A 21,093-nucleotide genomic window follows, 5' to 3' on the forward strand; every position below is an offset into this window, starting at 1 on the left:
AAGCCTCATTAAATGGCAAGAGAGGCTCAGCTGCAGCAGAGGCCGGATGCAATACCTCTGTCAGCAAATTCTGCTTTGCCTCTGCCACCGGCAAAGGCAGGTCCAAAAAGCTCGCTGCCTTCCTCACCACAGCATGAAAGGAAGCAGCCTCCTCCGTATATTCCCCTGGAGATGAAAGGTCCCACTCAGGGGAAGTGTCCAGCCCACTGGCTGTATCCAGACCATGCAGTCCGTCTCCAGAGTCCTCAATCTCTCCCTCCTCTAGGACTCGCTGGTACTCTTGCTCTTCTAAAAGACGGAGAGCACGCCTCCTCGAATGAAGTCTCTCCTCGATACGCGGAGTCGACATGGCCTCCGCCGACGTCGAAGAACGGCGCCGATCTCCAGAAGCATCTGACGCCGCGTCCGGCGCCACAGGCAGCTTCGGCGCCGAGGCAGGAGCCGGAGGACGAGGTCTTGGAGCCGATGGACCAACCGGAGTCACAGGGCAAAATCCTGACTTCGACGGAGGGGCAACCTCCGGGGCCGAAACATCCGAAGCCACCGGAGCGGCCACCGGCGCCGAGCCCACATTCCCAAAAGGGAGAAAGGGCATAAAGGGTGCCGGCCGAAGAGGCGCAGGATCACCCAACGAAAAGGCCAAGGGCCCCGAAGGACCAGCCGGAGCAGCTCCTGGAGCCATCTGCTGAAAGATGGTATACATCGCATTAAGAAACGCGGTACTATCGGCTCCAGGAGTGGGAAAAGCCGGATACTGGGGTGCCTGGATCGAAGGCGACCCCGACGCCGGCCTCGACGTCTGCGACGCCGGAGAAAACACAAGAGGCTGCACCACCTCAATCACTGACGCCTGACCAGGTGAAGTCGGTGACGCCGGAGAGGGCAACGGCGTCGATGGATGCGGCGTGACCGTGGGGCTGACCTCCCAAGTCCTCCGACGCCGAGCTGAAGGTGACCTCGAATGAGACTCCTTGCTGGAGTGACGTCGTGAGTCTCTACGGCGCCGGGAGTCTCGATGACGCCGGTGAGACCTTGGCGAAGAAGACTTCTTATGATGTTTCTCCTTCTTCTTTGACTTTGCCATGAATAACTTGGCCTCGCGCTCTTTGAGGGCCTTCGGATTCATGTGTTGACATGAATCGCAAGTCGAGACGTCGTGGTCGGAGCTCAAACACCATAGACAGTCGGAGTGAGGATCTGTAACTGACATCTTGCCCCCACACTCTCGACAGGGCTTGAAACCCGACTTCCTCTGAGACATTGTTACCGCAGAGAAGACTACGCAGCAGACAATACACTGTAACCACGAAGGTAACAGTAACTCCCTCGAAGATAACCGTTTCGAATGCACGGAAAAAAGGGAACTGTCATCGGCACGTCGGCGAGGACTTCTTATTGCCTGTATGACGTCAGACGGCGTCGCGTGGGCTAGAGTGACGTCCTCGTCGACGTGCAGAGACTAGTAAGAAGATTTCCGTCAAATGCTGGCGCCATGGGAGTATTCATCAGGTGAGGAATCCACAGGTAGTTGTATCCATCAGAACGTGGAGTTCTGCACAGGAATTCAACTAAAGGCACTCCCCAGAAAGGACTAAAAACAAATTGGAGTACATAAATCCTTTTGTTCCTCTGACACAAGTTTAGTCTTTAGGGCGTACTACACAAACTACTCAATCAGCACCATATACAGACAGCATGCAAACTGGTTAGACAATCTGCAAATGTTTAAATCGTGTGCAAGGCAAACTCACAGGTGAACAGACAGAATGTGTGTTTGGGTACACTTGGCACATACCTTCTAATTTTGCTGAGGGTCAGCTTAATATGAGGGAACTTCTCCTTGAAGGTCTCATTCATGTTCTTTTTCAGCTCAGACGGCTTCACATATTCTATTATAGTTGTCTAATAGAAAAAAAAACATTTTAATTAACCAAAGGATTACAGACAACACACTTATTTTCGAATCTTTGAATGTGTGATGCCAAGCACATCCTTTTCATGGATATGAAAGTCAACACTGAGTCCCCCAACTGATCATCAATATTTCCACCAATATTTCAAAGTGGTTGCAACAATACTACTTACTTGTAACATTTTTACTAGTGCTCAGTTCACCTCAAGTCCCACCCACCATACTTAGGGATACATTTGAAAGTATGTTTTTACCATGTAAGAAGCAAAGATGAGAACACGTTTATGCTTTCCAAAGGGCCACTGGGGATCGTCCAGGAGGTTGGGATCATATTCAGCCACCTCTCCAGCATCGTTTCCTAGCATGACAAATACAGAAGAGATCACAAAGGAGTAAAGTGAACTTTGACTTACAGCTGTAATAATTTTCAAAATACATGTATAATTAGGTCCCGTTACCTTGAAAATGAAAATGTCACTTACCCAGTGTACATCTGTTCGTGGCATCAGTCGCTGTAGATTCACATGTTTTGCATAGCTCGCCATCTGGTGTTGGGTCGGAGTGTTACAAGTTGTTTTTCTTCGAAGAAGTCTTTCGAGTCACGGGACCGAGTGACTCCTCCTTTTGTCTCCATTGCGCATGGGCGTCGACTCCATCTTCGATTGTTTTCCCCGCAGAGGGTGAGGTAGGAGTTGTAGTAATAGTGCCCATGCAATGGAGTGACTAAGTATGTACCTATTTAAGGTTAAAATAATATATATACAAATAGTTGAAGGTAACTTCCGAACTGCTACAGGCTCCCGGGGAGGCGGGTGGGCACATGTGAATCTACAGCGACTGATGCCACGAACAGATGTACACTGGGTAAGTGACATTTTCAGTTCGATGGCATCTGTCGCTGTAGATACACATGTTTTGCATAGACTAGTAAGCAGTTATCTCCCCAAAAGCGGTGGCTCAGCCTGTAGGAGTGGAAGTAGTCTGAAACAAGGTTCTTAACACGGCTTGACCTACTGTGGCTTGTTGTGCGGATAACACGTCTACACAGTAGTGCTTGGTGAACGTGTGAGGCGTAGACCATGTGGCTGCCTTACATATTTCTTGCATTGGGATGTTTCCTAGAAAGGCCATGGTAGCACCTTTCTTTCTGGTTGAGTGTGCCCTTGGTGTAATGGGCAGCTGTCGTTTAGCTTTAAGGTAGCAGATTTGGATGCATTTAACTATCCATCTTGCTATACCCTGTTTTGATATTGGGTTTCCTGCATGAGGTTTTTGGAATGCAATAAATAGTTGTTTAGTCTTTCTGATGTTTTTTGTTCTGTCAATGTAGTACATTAATGCTCTTTTGACATCTAATGTATGTAGCACCCTCTCAGCTACGGAATCTGGCTGTGGGAAGAACACTGGTAGTTCCACTGTTTGATTTAGGTGGAACGGTGAAATAACCTTTGGTAAAAATTTAGGATTAGTCCTTAGGACGACCTTATTTTTGTGTAGTTGTATAAAAGGTTCTTGTATTGTAAACGCCTGAATTTCGCTTACTCTTCTTAGAGATGTAATGGCGATGAGAAATGCAACCTTCCAGGTTAGGAACTGTATTTCGCAAGAGTGCATGGGTTCAAAAGGTGGACCCATGAGTCTTGTTAAGACAACATTTAGGTTCCATGAAGGAACAGGTGGTGTTCTTGGTGGTATAATTCTTTTAAGGCCTTCCATGAATGCTTTAATGACTGGTATCCTATATAGGGAAGTTGAATAGGTAGTCTGCAGGTATGCGGATATTGCTGCAAGGTGTATTTTAATGGAAGAGAAAGCTAGGTTAGATTTTTGTAAGTGAAGCAAGTAACCCACTACATCCTTTGGAGTTGCGTGTAGTGGTTGGATCTGATTATGATGGCAGTAGCAAACAAACCTCTTCCATTTACTTGCATAGCAGTGCCTAGTGGATGGCCTTCTGGCTTGCTTTATGACTTCCATACATTCTTGGGTAAGTTGTAAGTGTCCGAATTCTAGGATTTCAGGAGCCAGATTGCTAGATTCAGCGATGCTGGATCTGGATGTCTGATCTGTTGGTTGTGTTGTGTTAACAGATCCGGCCTGTTGGGCAATTTGATGTGGGGTACTACTGATAGGTCTAGCAGTGTTGTGTACCAGGGTTGCCTTGCCCAAGTTGGTGCTATTAATATGAGTTTGAGTTTGTTTTGACTCAATTTGTTTACCAGATAAGGAAGGAGAGGGAGAGGAGGAAAAGCGTAAGCAAATATCCCTGACCAGTTCATCCATAGGGCATTGCCTTGGGACTGCCTGTGTGGGTATCTGGATGCAAAGTTTTGGCATTTTGCGTTCTCTTTTGTTGCAAACAAGTCTATTTGAGGTGTTCCCCAGAGTCTGAAGTAAGTGTTCAGAATTTGGGGGTGAATTTCCCATTCGTGGACCTGTTGGTGATCTCGAGAGAGATTGTCTGCAAGTTGATTCTGGATCCCTGGAATAAACTGTGCTATTAGGTGAATTTGGTTGTGAATTGCCCATCGCCATATCTTTTGTGCCAACAGGCTTAACTGCGTTGAGTGTGTCCCCCCTTGTTTGTTTAGATAATACATTGTTGTCATGTTGTCTGTTTTGACAAGAATGTATTTGTGAGTTATAATTGGTTGGAAAGCCTTTAGTGCTTGAAAAACTGCTAGCAGTTCTAGGTGATTTATATGCAGTTTTGTTTGATGTACGTTCCATTGTCCCTGTATGCTGTGTTGTTTGAGGTGTGCTCCCCACCCTGTCATGGAAGCATCTGTTATTACGTATTGTGGCACTGGGTCTTGGAAAGGCCGCCCTTTGTTTAAATTTATATTGTTCCACCATAGAAGCGAGAGGTAAGTTTGGTGGTCCATCAACACCAGATCTAGAAGGTGACCCTGTGCCTGTGACCATTGTGATGCTAGGCACTGTTGTAAGGGCCTCATGTGCAGTCTTGCGTTCGGGACAATGGCTATGCATGAGGACATCATGCCTAGGAGTTGTAATATTATCTTTGCTTGTATTGTTTGTGTTGGATACATGCGTTGTATGATGTTGTTGAAATTTTGAATTCTTTGTGGACTTGGAGTGGCTACTCCCTTTGTTGTGTCTATTATGGCTCCCAGGTATTATTGTACTTTGCACGGCAAAATGTTGGATTTTGCAAAGTTGACGGTGAACCCCAGTTTGTAGAGGGTTTGTATGATTTGATTTGTGTGGTGTGAGCACTTTGTCAGCGAATTGGTTTTGATTAGCCAGTCGTCTAGATACGGGAATACATGTATTTGCTGCCTTCTGATGTGTGCAGCGACTACTGCTAGACATTTTGTTAAGACTCTTGGTGCGGTTGTTAAACCAAAAGGCAATACTTTGAATTGGTAATGTATTCCTTTGAATACAAACCTTAGGTATTTCCTGTGCGATGGATGTATTGGTATATGGAAATACGCGTCTTTGAGGTCTAAGGTTGTCATGTAGTCGTGTAGTTTTAGCAATGGTAACACTTCTTGTAGTGTGACCATGTGAAAGTGGTCTGATTTGATGTATGTGTTTAGTATTCTGAGGTCTAGGATTGGTCTTAGTGTTTTTTGTCCTTTTTTGGTATTAAGAAGTACAGTGAATAAACTCCTGTGTTTATTTGTGTGTTTGGTACTAATTGGATTGCATTCTTTTGCAATAGTGCTTGAACTTCTATCTCCAGAAGCTCGGAATGATGTTTTGATAAATTCTGTGCTTTTGGTGGTATGTTTGGAGGGAATTGTAGAAATTCTATGCAATAACCATGTTGGATAATTGCTAAGACCCAAGTGTCTGTAGTTATTTCCTCCCATGCTTTGTAATAATGACCTATTCTTCCCCCCACTGGTGTTGTGTGGAGGGGGTGAGTGACATGTGAGTCACTGCTTGGTTGTAGGGGTTTTGGGGCTTTGAAATTTTCCTCTATTCATAGGGAATTGCCCTCCTCTGTATTGGCCCCGAAAGCCTCCCCTGTACTGTCCCTGGTAACTGGACGGTGTTGCTTGCGAGGTGCTGGCTTGTGTGGCCTGACCCCGAAACCCCCCTCTAAAGGGTGTCTTGCGGAAGGTGCTGTAAGTTCCTCTGCTCTGCTGGGAGTAGAGTGCGCCCATGGCTTTAGCAGTGTCAGTGTCTTTTTTTTAGTTTCTCAATCGCCGTGTCCACTTCTGGACCGAACAGTTGTTTTTCGTTGAATGGCATATTGAGAACTGCCTGCTGTATCTCTGGCTTAAACCCAGACGTTCGCAGCCAGGCGTGCCTTCTGATGGTCACAGATGTATTGATTGTTCTTGCAGCTGTGTCCGCTGCGTCCATAGAGGAGCGTATCTGGTTATTTGATATGTTCTGCCCTTCCTCCACCACCTGCTTTGCCCTTTTTTGTAGTTCCTTGGGTAGGTGCTCAATGAGGTGTTGCATCTCATCCCAATGGGCTCTGTCATAGCGCGCAAGTAGTGCTTGAGAGTTAGCGATGCGCCACTGGTTTGCAGCTTGTGCTGAGACTCTCTTTCCAGCTGCATCGAACTTGCGGCTTTCTTTATCTGGGGGTGGTGCATCCCCAGATGTGTGGGAGTTGGCTCTTTTCCTAGCTGCTCCTACAACGACGGAATCTGGTGGCAGCTGTGTGGTGATGAAAACAGGGTCTGTAGGAGGTGCCTTATATTTCTTTTCCACCCTTGGTGTTATTGCCCTACTTTTGACGGCTCCTTAAAGATTTCTTTTGCGTGCCGAAGCATATCAGGGAGCATAGGCAGGCTTTGGTAGGAGCTGTGGGTGTTGAATAAAAAGTCATCCTCGACTTGTTCTGAGTGGAGGTTTACGTTGTGGAATTGTGCTGCTCTAGCCACCACCTGAGAATATGCTGTGCTGTCTTCTGGTGGTGATGGCTTTGTAGGATATGCCTCCGGACTGTTATCTGACACCGGGGCGTCATATAAGTCCCAAGCGTCCTGATCCTGGTCTCCTTGGCTCATGGTGGTGTGAGCCGGGGAATGTGATGGGGTTTGTGCTGGTGAGACGTTAATTACAGGTGGAGGAGAGGGTGGCGGAGTCACCTTTTTCACCATTTTTGTTTGTGGTGCTTCGTCTGTTTGAAACTCCAGTCTTCTTTTTCTCCTAATAGGGGGAAGGGTGCTTATTTTTCCGGTCCCTTGCTGTATGAAAATACGTTTCTGCGTATGGTCCACTTCGGTGGATTGCAGCTCTTCCTCAAACCTATGCTTTCGCATCTGAGAGGATAGTGATTGCTCCTCTGTATAGGAGCCTGAAACTGGGTCGGTTGCGGGTTGTTTCGGCACCGAAACCCTGTCTGCATCTCTTTTCGGCTCCGAGGTGACTTTTTTTCTTTTTTGGAGTCGAAACCTCTCGGCGTCGATCTTCGTCGGTGCCGCTGTCTCGGCGTCGAGCCGTGTCTACACCGCTATCTCGGTGTCGATGTTTTTCTCCAGCACTTTCTCGATCCCGAGAAGGCTGCGTGCCGGTGTCTCGACCGGAGTCGGACGGCCTCGGCACTGTTTGGGCCTTTTTCGGTGCCGATGGTCGGTCACCGAATTTATGGGTCGAGCCATGGCCTGGTGGCAGTGGCGTCCCCTGGGCCTCGTCACTTTTCTTATGAGTTGTTTTCGACGTCTTACTCGCAGTTCTTTGATCGTCGAATTCCTCGGAGTCCGATTCGTGGATCGAAAAGGTTTCTTCTTCCTCTTGTTCCTCGAACTCTCGGTGGGCTGTCGGCGTGGACGCCATCTGAAGTCTTCTGGCTCGACGGTCACGGAGTGTCTTTCGGGACCGGAACGCACGACAGGCCTCGCAAGTCTCTTCACTGTGCTCAGGTGACAGGCACAGGTTACAGACCAAATGTTGGTCTGTATAGGGGTATTTGTTGTGGCATTTGGGACAGAAACGGAACGGGGTCCGTTCCATCGGCGTTGTTCTACACGCGGTCGGGCCGACCAGGCCCCGACGGGGGATCGAAAACTACCCCGAAGGGCACCGGAGCGCTTCGATCTTCGATGCGGTGTTGAATCTAACTACGGCGATCCCGAACGCAACAATACCGACGAAAATCTTCCGAAATTTAGCTAACTTTCTGTTCCGAAACTCGGAGCGACAGGAACACGTCCGAACCCGATGGCGGAAAAAAAACAATCGAAGATGGAGTCGACGCCCATGCGCAATGGAGACAAAAGGAGGAGTCACTCGGTCCCGTGACTCGAAAGACTTCTTCGAAGAAAAACTTGTAACACTCCGACCCAACACCAGATGGCGAGCTATGCAAAACATGTGTATTTACAGCGACAGATGCCATCGAACATGTGTTTTCACACAAAGAAATGTTTATTTAAAAACAGCAAGTGAAGAACAAGTTACTTACCTTTGGTAATGCTCTATCCAGTGGATGCTCTAACTGCAAACTCTTCAATTTTACTCCAATGCTCCTGGCTCTCAACAAGTGCTGCTGCGTGCCTCTTTTGTGACTGGCTCGTCCCAAAAGTGATGGAGAGGGGCTGCATATAAGTGCCAAAGCTTTGTGCTGATGTCAGTTTCCTAATCTTTCTCCATATGAGATCTCAGAAGCAGAGCACCTCAAATAAACTGCAGGTCACAGGAGGCCGAAATGTAACTAGAACCATTATTCGCGATCTTCAGGAGTTCACTCCACAGAACGTGGTGGGTGGGGGGCAGGGAGAGATCTGTTGTTAGAGTTTCTGCTTACATTTTGCCCTTCTGACTTCATCATCAACCTTTATATCCGAGTAGAGAGCTGCCAGGGGAAACAGAGGAAAGAGCACTCACCCTAGTAGAACCATGTAATTCGAGTACAGACTTTGGATCTTCTTTCACACTGTGGAGAGAAAATCAGGAAGAGAACCATTATTCAGGAAGGTAAACTGCATCTTAATCTAGTGGCCTGTATTCTTTTCTACTCCTTGCTTACAATGCTTTAAAGAGAGGCAGGAGCCAGAAATGCGTCAGTGAGGGTTCTCGTAGGCAGGATCTAATGAAACATTTAGCCACTGAAGATACTGGCTGTGCAGATTCTCACGGATTACCACTTCCTGTAGTTGAATGCCGGGGTTTGCACCGGCTCAGAGGTCTGGAAAGGAATTAGGGTCATTATTCCAGAAGGTTTTTGAATTAACCTTTATAGGCTTTTGGAGGTTAGGTATCCGAAGCAGGAATTTAGGTTTGCACTCTGGACACTTGGCAGAGAAGGCGTACAACAAGATACTGACATAGGCAACACAATTGTCCTCAATGTGGCTCAAAGGGGACATCTTGCCAGTATCTTAGGCCAGTGGTTCCCAACCTGTGGGCTGGGGACCACTGGGGGTCCGCGAAGCCTCCTCAGGGGGTCCGCGACTGCTTAAAAAATTTATTAATATTAGGTTCCAGCTATCAGCAATGACTCAGTGGGGGTCCCCGTGTTCCAATAATGATTCAGTGGGGGTCCCCGGGCTCTAGTATTGATAAAATGTGGGTCCACAGAAAACAGAAGGTTGGGAACCACTGTCTTAGGCCATAAAATACTTTTTTGCTCGGCTCAAGCATCATGAGGCACAGGTCTAGGGCCAGCTAGGATCTTCAGTATCAGAGTTTGGAAACTCATTCATTACTCAACAGGGAGGGAGGGGGCAACATTTTTATTTGGTTTTCTACAGGGAGAACACGACTCAAGGGGGACAGAAGAAGTTACAAATAAACATATTAGATTAAAATGAATGGAGATTGCTTTTCATAATCACAATCCAGATTTCAGGAGGACAAAAGTAACATAGCGGGAATTGATTGCAAGATTTGGGGAAGATTGGTTATTTGAGTGTGAAGTGGTGTTCAAACATAAGGTCATTTAGTTTGCGGTTAAATAGTTCAAAGGAGGAAGTTGTTTTCATCTTTGGAGGAGGAATGGAGAGCTGCAGCTGAGGGGTTGAGAAGGATTGTATGGACGTTTTATATTTCTTCAACTCTGGCATTTTGAGGAGGGCATTCATGCTCCTCAGTGGTCTTTGTCTGCCTGAGAAGTGTAGTGTCCTAGCCAGATGTGCTGGGCTGTGCTCGATACATCTGTGTGAGTAATGCAGGCTAGCCTGAAACTGGATCGTGCTTTGGTTGGTAGACAGTTCAGCAAGATTTGCATTTGAGTGGGGGTGAGGATGAAGGGGACTATATGAATTCTTCTTCTTGCTCCAGAGACCAGTCTAGCAACAATGAGCAGTGCTACGTTGCTAGGGCCATGTATATTTTAGGAATTACTAATAGGAATAATTCCCGTGGTCCAGACTAGAGAACTATAATGGGTTTCAAGTCTTGGTTTGGAGTTATTTAGTCTTGAGGCATGCCTTGGCACAGAGTTGTTTTGTTAGAGAAACGGTTATACATCTTGATCTGTTGAAATGCATTTTCCAAAAATGAAGTAAACCACTCAAGCTCTACGAGTGAATGCCCATCCTATACCTGGGGACTGTCGCGAGGGAATCAGTTCAATATGTTGTATGATAATCAATCAATCAGGGAATTTGTAAAGCGCACTACTCACCCGTGAGGGTCTCAAGGCGCTGGGGGATGGGCTGCTACTGCTCGAACAGCCAAGTCTTGAGATGTCTCCTGAAGTTAAGGGGGTCCTTGGTCTGACGCAGGTGGGTGGGAAGAGTGTTCCACGTGCGGTCATATGCTGTCAATGCTACTGACATATCTAGGAGGATCAGGAAGCATGATCTTTCACCCTCATCGCCAAAATGTGAACGAGGTCAATGATTAAATTAAGGTCCGCTGTTTTTGTGCTGAACTGGCCTCTGGAGGCCCGGCCCAGAAGGTTGTTTTCCTTTAGGGAGTTCATACGATACCATGATATAGCCTTCTAACAACTTAGCTAGGAAAGGTAGGCTTGTATTGTGCTGAAGTTATTTAGGTTTGAAGTTTCTTTGGCAACAGAACAACTTTTGAATGAATCGGGGACGATTCTTTAGGTTAGCAAAAAGATGATGATATGCCTCCAAATGCAGCTGTGATCCTTTGATTGCATTCAGAATAGAGGAGGAAATTAATTTGTGGATTTTTCACTACGGGACAAACACCAACTAACTCTAGACTTTGGTGTTTGCCCTGCAGTGATTTTTATTTTTGTTAAGTATCCCCACTCCCCATCACACTCTGCCAATAGACATTTTTCCCCCATATCTGTTGGCAAGTTAGATGCCGCACAAAGTCTGCATACCATTTTCAGAAAGTGGTATGATGGCCTGGTTTAGTTGACGATTTTTAACAATTCTATCGCTTGAAAAGAATTCCATACTCGTTCCAACTTCCTGGATACTTTAAAGGGGTTATGAGCATTGGGTGGGTTTTTGATGACATCTTCTGTATTTTTGTCCTTTTTTACCCGGAAATTCTGGCAACATTTTTACATTTTTCTACTGAAGCATTGGCGATTGTCGTCTTTGGCAGCATAAAGGCATTTCTTACTATCTTTTTTACTGGAAGTTTTTTTTTTTTTTTTTAACTGAATTTCTTACTTTCTTGAAGAGGTTTTTGGGTTGGTTCTTTGCTCAGTCAAGGGCTTTTTGATAAATTTGAATTCAGCTGAGAAGAGTTGTTGTTTACACTTTCTTTTCATTATCCTCAACACAGCCAGATTATTGGTTAATGGGTTTTGGCTCTATTATTTTTCAATGTGCCAAAGTGTTCTCCCTTTCTTCATTCAGTTTTGTCGATATTCAAACTGCTGAGGTTTTGGTGTTTTGTCCTCTCAGGATTTTGGGAACTGGTACTGCAGCTACCACTGCAGATGAGTCTGCATATCAACTGGAAAGCTCATTGGTCACAGAAGGTGCGAGGAAGGTTTGAAACTCTTGTTCAGGCTCTGAGGTGAAGAGATGTTTGTCAAGGTTTCGCAAGTCTCTCGCCCAAACATTCGGCCTTGTGGGCATGTCCTTGGTTTCAAAGTTACGGCGTTAGTCGATACTAACCATGCATGATCCCTCAAAATCAAAATTCACTACAGACATCCAAGAAGAATCCCCTGCCGCTTCTAATTCTCTAAAATGGCACCTTCTGACAAACTTAAAAGTCTCCTACAGTTTGACTGTTCAGTAAAGAATGTACATTTAGGCTCTTTTGCAGCGACGACACACAGCTCATTCGCTACCTCACAGACAAGACGCTCAGTACCCGGATCAAGTTCAACGCCGACACGACTGAAATCACCCACTGGAAGAAGACCAATTGCCTAAAGCTGAACACTGAGAAGCAACGGCGGCTGGTGACAATTGAAAGTGGTGCGGCGTAAAAGTTTGGTACACGTGTTACTTCTCAAGGGTGCGAAGTGCACAAACTCTACCAACAGAAAGGGTGTTTGAGAGGTTCTTCTATACAAACAAACATTGGTTGGTCCAACAGAAGTGGCGTGTACACGGGGAGCAGCCTGTGACCAGGATCCACGTTGCAAGCTTTGCCATGTTATCATACCTGAGTGAACAAAACAGTTTCTTGTATGTATACTGTATGCAAACTTGGGGACTTTTCAGAGTGCTAAAGCTCTCTAATTAGACTTAAAAATGTACTTTCTACCTCTCATGAGGACTCTCAGGTATAAACCACCAACTGCTAGCTCATGCTGGTGCCGGGTGGCTGGCTGTTAGAAACTCACTCTTGTATGTCAAAGCTGCATTTAAACTTCCTGCGAAAGCAGGGGCAGCTGCATTCCTCAAGAGAAGTCCCCTCTCACTGCACGTGGCATACTGCTATTTTCGAATCATCTACAGGGAGCGCGAGGGTGTGCGTGGCACCGGCAACAGGGAGCGCGAGGGTGTGCGTGGCACCGGCAACAGGGAGCGCGAGGGTGTGCGTGGCACCGGCAACAGGGAGCGCAAGGGTGTGCGTGGCACCGGCAACAGGGAGCGCAAGGGTGTGCGTGGCACCGGCAACAGGGAGCGCAAGGGTGTGCGTGGCACCGGCAACAGGGAGCGCAAGGGTGTGCGTGGCACCGGCAACAGGGAGCGCAAGGGTGTGCGTGGCACCGGCAACAGGGAGCGCAAGGGTGTGCGTGGCACCGGCAACAGGGAGCGCGTGGGTGTGCGTGGCACCGGCAACAGGGAGCGCGTGGGTGTGCGTGGCACCGGCAACAGGGAGCGCGTGGGTGTGCGTGGCACCGGCAACAGGGAGCGCGTGGGTGTGCGTGGCACCGGCAACAGGGAGCGCGTGGGTGTGCGTGGCACCGGCAACAGGGAGCGCGTGGGTGTGCGTGGCACCGGCAACAGGGAGCGCGTGGGTGTGCGTGGCACCAGCAACAGGGAGCGCGTGGATGTGCGTGGCACCAGCAACAGGGAGCGCGTGGATGTGCGTGGCACCAGCAACAGGGAGCGCGTGGATGTGCGTGGCACCAGCAACAGGGAGCGCGTGGATGTGCGTGGCACCAGCAACAGGGAGCGCGTGGATGTGCGTGGCACCAGCAACAGGGAGCGCGTGGAGCGCATGGATGTGCGTGGCACCAGCAACAGGGAGCGCGTGGAGCGCATGGATGTGCGTGGCACCAGCAACAGGGAGCGCGTGGAGCGCATGGATGTGCGTGGCACCAGCAACAGGGAGCGCGTGGAGCGCATGGATGTGCGTGGCACCAGCAACAGGGAGCGCATGGATGTGCGTGGCACCAGCAACAGGGAGCGCATGGATGTGCGTGGCATCAGCAATTCCGAAGGCCTTAGAAGTTGTACCACAGGTGAGTCTCTGTGTGCCAGCTTTGCTGGTGTCCATCATAAGGCAGAATCTTTGCCCCGTTTCTTCACTGTCGTAGGAGGGGAGAGGCCCGCAGTGGTGCGGGGGAAAGACAGACTTAGGGTCTACTATAGACCACAGAGAACAGCGCGCTGCGCTGCAGCCATGTTTATGCGGGCCCTTTGGGGACTCAGTGGCCTGCAGTAGACAACTGAGGTCAAGTGGCCAAAGTCTTTCTTCCTCAACTGTATAAAGTTTAAAACTTCCCAATATTCAAACACGTCAGAACGCAAGTAAAAACGTTTCTAACACTACTGCTTGCAGAATTAACAGCACACAAATAGGTTGTTGCAGACAGCTTCCAGATAAACATGTTTTTAATATAGAAAACGTCTGAGGCAAGCAAACTGTACAAAGTTACATAAATGTGCCTATTGGTCCTTGCCAACCTCACCCAACTTTCACTGGTTAAGTTTAACACTCTGCCCAAACGCCAAACTATGTAGTGTCTAGGTAAGGGCTGATCTGTAGGAAGCACGTGATGGCTCAGGCCGCAGGAACTCTGCTGATGAGGCTCTGCTGGCAGCGTAGCGCCCAGCAACAGGTCCTGGAAAGGAGGTGCTTTATCTGACCTGGCCAGTCCGAGGCTGTTTGTCCAGAACATGGCAACTCTGAGAAGCCATTCAATAGCTCATCCGTAATATTTGTCATTTAGGGCAAATTGCTAAGCCTCCTCGTGCCCAAAAACATCTGAGCTTGTGCAATGCAGCCAAGGCGTAATGTGCGCCAATGCCTTTGGGTGGAGGTTGCAAACTACTGTGTCTTCAGTGTGAACACCACGAGGCTGCTCAACTGCACAGAAATAATCCACAGAAAGTACAATAATTGCAGCTTGAAGGGAAAATCGGTACCGACCAACCTGTATTCTTTGGGCCTGTGCTGCAACAAACGCGGGCTCAAGCTCGCCTTTAGCTACATAACGCTTTCAAAAGTGAAAGCACACACCACAAGAGGAACAGAATGAAGAGAGCAGACAGCTGCACCCCTCCTGCAGCCCACCCTCTCTTGTGATGACTGATTGTTGCCACCCACTTCCTCACTCTCCCCATCAACCGCCCCCACCCACTGCCAATGATATGAATCGAGTTCTGTGAATTCCTCCCAGGCCATTGTGTAAAGTGCCGGACAAGCAACCTTATCCATGGCACTATAACTTTACAAGACCTCTGCCATGATGTCACTGCTGTAGCTTGTGCCTGCAGGCCGAAGAAGCCCTCGCCCACCTGGTACATGCACAGCAGGACATCATAAGTTTATCAATGCTGCCCCTTTAAAAGTAACAGAGCAGCCAGCAAGTAGAAATTTCTTATCAGCTGCATGGCATTTTTTAATTCACTTCTTGCCTCTCCTCTCAGGCTGGTAGGGCAACACCCCTTTTGCCCATTGATGCCAGCCGCCCCGCCAGACTGATCGGAATCTTCAGGGAGAGCACATCACCGTGGGACTCCACCTGGTGGCCAACTGAGCTAGGAGCTACCCCCAGTCCAAGAACTTGAAGATCATCATCGACTGCAAATTTAACATGATTGCCCAAGTCAATGCTGCCTTTACCTCATGCACCCATACCCTGAAGATGCTGAGGAAGATTGTCAAATGCACCCCCACCCCCATAAGCAACAGTCACACACACAGTGGTCCCAAGCAAGCTGGAATACGGGAACACCCTCTATCACAGGATCAAGCAAACAAAGAAACTCATCAGATTGCTGCAGACCATTCAGAACCTGGAGGCCAGAATCACTCTCAACCCCCCAAGCCGCACTCACATCACACCATTACTGAAGGAGTTCCACTGACTCCCCATTCACAAACTAACACAATTCCAACCCCTCATCCACACTTTCAAAGAGCTAGATAACACTGGCCCTCAACAAACTCATCTGCTTTCACAAACCTTCCAGAAACCTCTGCTTGTCCAGAAAACCTTGTCTGGTAGTCAAGCCTTCTCCTACATTGCTCCTAACATGTGTAATGACCCGCGGCTAAACTTAAGAGCCTCCTCCTCATTTCTTCAATTTCGCAAGAAGCTGAAGACCCGAGGTTTCGAATAGTCCCACTAGACCCGAGGTGTAACTAGACAGACCTGCTCAGGGCCAGGATACCCTCCCGAGAGATGGTGCGATACACAAATCTGTATAACATTACTGCATATCATTTCTGGATCAAGTTTCTAGGGTGTTTTCCACCTATGTAGGAGATTCACTTGTCATGAAACTGATGGCCATCAAAAAGCAAACCAGTGAAAGTGATGAAAGGAAATAAATAGAGGGACTCAATAATAACAGAAGAACAGTAGCACATTGTAGGAAAGTACCCTCTTTCTTGGCATGATTACCCCCGTTTTCTGCCTGTTGTCAGTGTGTTTGACTGTTTTCACGGGGATCCTGCTAACCTGGATCCCAGTGATTATGCGCTCTCCCTTTTAACTTGATAACTTTGTTACTTACACCCCTCACTTGGCATACTGGTGCCCCATCTAAGTCCCTAGTATATGGTACCCAGTGCATTGGGGTACCAGCATTTATTATGCCACCCATGGTTGGCCCATGCAAAGTGTTCTGCAGGCCTGCCATTGCAGCCCGAGTACAAGGGTGCATACAACCTTTTTCACTACAAGTCACCCCTATGGTAGGCCCCCCTACCCCAAAGGGCAGGGTGTGCGTACCTTTGTGTGAGGGGAACCTCTGCACTAGCAGAGGTGCCTCCACAAACTCCAGTTCCATTTATCTGGACTTCATGAGGGCGGAGATGCCATTTTATGCGGGTACTGGACAAAGTTCACTACCTATGTCCAGCAACATAATGGTAACTCCGAACCTAGGCATGTTTGGTATCAAACATGTTGGAAATACTACCCCAATACTGTTACCAGTATTGGAATTATTATTTCATGCACTCTAGGGGCTTCTTAGAGGACCCCCACCATTGCCCCTACCATCCTTCTGGGGTTTTCCAGGCAGCCCAAGCTGCTGCCACCCCTCCTCAGACAGGTTTCTGTCCTCCTGCTGCTTGAACAGCTCAAGCCCAGGAAGGCAGAACAAAAGAGGAGGGGGGGGGGGCAGGGCAGGGTAACACCTTCTCCCTTTGGAAATAGGTGTTACATGGCTTGGGAGGGGTAGCCACTGATATGCTTTGAAGGGCACATTTGGTGCCCTCCAGGCATAAACCAGTCTACCCTTGTTCAGGGACCTCAAGTCCATGCTCTGGTGAGAAACTGGACAGTGGTAAGGGGAGTGACCACTCCCCTGTCCATCACCACCCCAGGGGTGGTGCTTAGAGCTCCTCCAGAGGGTCCCTGGGCTCTGCCATCTTGAATCCAAGGTTGGCAGGGACCTCAGGGAGCATCTGAGTGGCCAGGTCAGTCAGGTGATGTCAAGCCCCCTCCTGATAGGTGGTCACCTGGTAGGTGACCAGTCCCCCATTCAGGGCTATTTATGGTCTCTCTCTTGGGTGGGTCCTTAGATTCGGCTTGCAGGATTCCAGCAGGTCTCCTCAGCAACCTGACTTCGGCTTATATCCACTGGAACCGCGACTGGACCCTCCAGGAACCGACAATCTACATCCATGAGGAAGACTCTGCTTGCAACATTGTTTCCACGGCTCCTTCCAGCTTCTGCAACATTTCCCAGGCTGTGCATCCTCGGAGGGCGGCAAGTCTTCAGTCTGCATCAGAAGGAAGAAGGAATCTCCCTTGGAGTGAGGGAGTCACTCCCCTGCGACCGGCTAGGAGGATCTCCTCATCCTGAGCTGCATGGATCCTTCATCATGGGTTGTACTCCAGAGTAGTCTTCTTAGTTCTCTCTGCCAGCTGCCCAAGTTTGGTTTCCCTTGCCTTCCCATGCAGGACAGTACCACTGTGTCTCTTGCAGCTGCCAAGGCTTGTTTGCATCTTCTCCAAGGGATCTTCAGGCGTTGTGTAGTCCTAGCACTCTTTCCTGCGACGCACCGCCCTGTGTGTGGTTCTCCTGCTGCGTGGGACCCTTCTCCAGTTGTGCTGTCAGCTCTTCTGCGACTCCTGTGTCCCCATCCTATGGGATTCCTGTGGGTGTTGCCTCTGCTCCTGTGGGCTCTCTGTGTCACTGAGGGTCCCCTCTGACTCCCCCTCCTGGGTTGAGTCCTCCGGGGCCTTGCTGGTCCCCGGCAGCTCCACAATTTCTGCCAACCATGACATTTGCCTTTGCCAAGGCTTGTTGGTGGAATCCTTGCACCAGAACCGGACTGCAATTCTTCTTCCAGCAAGGGACCTCATCTGCATCCCTCAGGAACTCTTCACCGACTCCAGGGCTGTAGTGCTGACCTTCTTCACATCACCGACAACCAACTCCTGCAATCCTAGACTGGTGGGTAGGGGCTCCTGCCCCCACTGGACTCTTCTGTGACTTCTGGACTTGGTCCCCTTCTTCCACAGGTCTTCTTCAGGAATCCACAGCTGGTTTCTTGTAGTCATGTCTGGGTGTTGCATATTCTTCTTCTCCTTCCTGTTGGGTGGTTTGGGGGGAAATCCAGTAACTTACTCCTTTCTTCCTTATTGCTAGGGGGCACTGTGGTACTTACCTTTGGGGTTTCCTTGTACCCCCAGCTCCCCTCTACACATTCCACTTACATTCCATTTGTTTTGTATATGGTTTGGGCTCCCTCTAGGGTCACTATTGTCTGATTTCATTTGCACTGTTTCTATTAATTTCTATGCCTATTGCCGATTACCAGCGTATGCATTTAGTGTGTGTTACCTTCTATTAAAGGGTTGCCTCTCTAGTAATTTTTGGTATTGTGTCACTAAAATAAAGTACCTTTATTTTTGTACCACTGAATGTTTTCTTTCATGTGTGTGAGTGCTGTGTGACTACAGTGGTACTGCATGAGCTTTGCATGTCTCCTAGATAAGCCTTGGCTGCTCATCGCCAGCTACCTCTAGAGAGCCTGGCTTCTAGACACTGCCTACACTACACAAATAGGGGAAACCTGGACCTTAGGTACCCACCACACACCAGGCCAGCTTCCTACACACATTTATCTTTTTTAAGAAATATGTTTCTATTTGAACGAAAGGTGAAGTCTTAAGTAATTGCTATTTAAGATTTCTGAAAAAGATTTCCTCTGTTAAGTCTTTATATTGACAAACTACCTCTGTATGTGGGATGTCCGACTATTAATGAGGGTATTATAATGGCAAATTTATAAAGCTACTTAGGGCAGAGGTACAGAGCAATAGCCAAATTATAGAGTTTGTATCCGAAATATCCATGCACACACCATCACTTATGTAGGAGGTGTGCAGCCACTGCAGAGTTGTGAACTTAGTGCCAAATTTGTCCCAGTTCAGTGAAAAAGGTATAAATCTACAGCTTAGTGGTAGAGTCTGTATGCCACATGTTTGTGTAACAAAGTAGGGTTAGAGGAGCGTAGCACACAATGGTTATATGTGTTGCTTGTCATCAGGAGATGTGTATATAATCTGATATATGAATCAAATGATGCAAGCAATGTGTATTATGGTTGAAGAGTCAGTCTTGAGGTCGAGAGGAACTGGGCAGTGTTAGAAATGGGTTCTCTAGTTGGCAGTCAGTTTGCACCCTGTCCAATTAGGGACCCTCCCTCTAGTCAGGATAAGGAAGATACCGAGCTCAGATAACCCCTGATCAACTCCTTGGTCGCTTGGCACTAGCAGTCAGGTTTATCTCGGAAGCAATGTGTAAAGCATTTGCACATAACACACAGTAATACAGTGAAAACACTATAAAAGGGCACCACACAAGTTTTAGAAAAAAAGCCAATATTTATCTGTGTAAAATAAGACCAAAACGAGAAAAATCCAGCATACAGTAATAAAGATATGAATTTTGCAAAAATGTACAAAAAAATACAGTTACTTTAAGTTGATAGCTCCGTCTGGGGCTATCACCGTGTTGTGAACAACAAATCCAACACTTCAGGCCGTTCGTGGCATCACAGGTCAGCTACGGTGTTGGGAAGATCTGCGAACAGTACCTTGGAAATGTACGACATCATGATCCTCGTGGTGAGATCCGGAGTGCAGCATCGCAGGCGTCTGTTCCCGAGGTCGGTGCAAAAGTCGTCAAGCCCTTGAAGTCACATGCATTGCAGATCGAACTCCGGGCTGATGAAGCAGCCAGGAGCTCTGGCATGGATGACGTCTGGGCTACGTTGTGAAACAGGACAATGCGACGTGTGTTGCCCACAGGTCACAATGCAGGCAGTGTCTCGGTGACAGCGTCCTGCAGGGTCAATGAGACCAGGACTGCGATGTGAAGCAGGGAGTTGCAACATATGGTCTCTCCAAGTCACTGTGCAGGCAGCGGCATCGGAGTTGTTAAAGCGCTGTCGTCGGTAGGCCCAGGGCAGAAGCATGGGGCGGGCTCCATACAGTGCCCAAGGGGTGCGGTACAGACAGGGGCGTCTGTTGACACTGGAGTAGGTGGCGCTGCGATGGTGGACCAGGACTGGGGTGCAGGACGGGACGGAGTGCCATGTACCTCATGAGCGGTTTCCTCAGACCACAGTGCAGGCATCGGTGTCAGTGTGGAGCAGTGTTGGCAGGGATTCCCAAGGCCGCGGTGTGAACAAGGCGAAGGCGAGTGCAGGGCCCACGGGTCACGGTGCAAGCAGCAGCTCGGTGACGGCGTCAAATGGTGGCATCGCTGAGACCAGAGTTGCGGGCAACGTGGGGTGCGGCTTTGTGTGGCGTCATCAGGTTACGGTGCAGTCAGCGCCGTCCTTTACGGCGTTGCAGTGGTTTTCCTTCTGTTGCAGCACAAAACACACATTTCCGAGTGCTGTAGGCAGCTGAAGTCTTTGATATCCCTGAGACTTCCAACAGGAGGCAAGCTCTTTTCCAAGCCCTTGGAGAAGCTTCACAAGCAGGATACACAGCAAAGTTCAGTCTTTGCCCTCTCTAAGGCAGAAGCAGCAACTGCAGGCCAACCCAGCAAAGCACACAAAGCAAAGGGGCAGTAACTTCTCCTCCAGCACTCCTCCTTGGCAGTGGTCCCTCTTGATCCAGAAGTGTTCTAACAGTCTGGAATTTGGGTCCCCTACTTATAACAGTCTGGCCTTTGAAATAGGCAAACTTCAAAGGAAAGTCCGAATGAAAACTGAATTTGGCAGTATTTTACGGTCAGGACATGAAAAACCCATCACTACATGTCCTACCTTTAACATACATTGCATCCTGCCCATGGGGCTACCTAGGGACTACCTTAGGGGTGCCTTTACATGTACAAAAAGGAAAGGTTTAGGCCTGGCAAGCTGGTACACTTGCCAGGTCGAATTGGCAGTTTAAAACTGCACAAACAGACATGCAGTGGCAGATCTGAGCCATATTTACAGGGCTACTCTTGTAGGTGGCACAATCAGTGCAGCAGGCCCACTAG

General features: G+C 48.4%; 1 protein-coding gene across 2 annotated transcripts in view; it reads right to left on the minus strand.

The window, feature by feature from the left end:
- CABLES2 (Cdk5 and Abl enzyme substrate 2) overlaps positions 1-21,093 on the minus strand; it is a 124,248-nt gene that overhangs the window by 31,782 nt on the left and 71,373 nt on the right. For both annotated transcript variants that reach the window (XM_069243155.1, XM_069243156.1), the window contains 2 exons: positions 2,167-2,270; positions 1,796-1,902 (listed from right to left, as the gene is read on the minus strand). In XM_069243155.1, the coding sequence (XP_069099256.1) occupies positions 1,796-1,902; positions 2,167-2,270 (211 nt within the window). The remainder of the gene's footprint in view (positions 1-1,795; positions 1,903-2,166; positions 2,271-21,093) is intronic.

Source organism: Pleurodeles waltl, chromosome 7 (genome assembly GCF_031143425.1).
Source record: "Pleurodeles waltl isolate 20211129_DDA chromosome 7, aPleWal1.hap1.20221129, whole genome shotgun sequence".
Lineage (NCBI taxonomy): Eukaryota > Metazoa > Chordata > Amphibia > Caudata > Salamandridae > Pleurodeles > Pleurodeles waltl.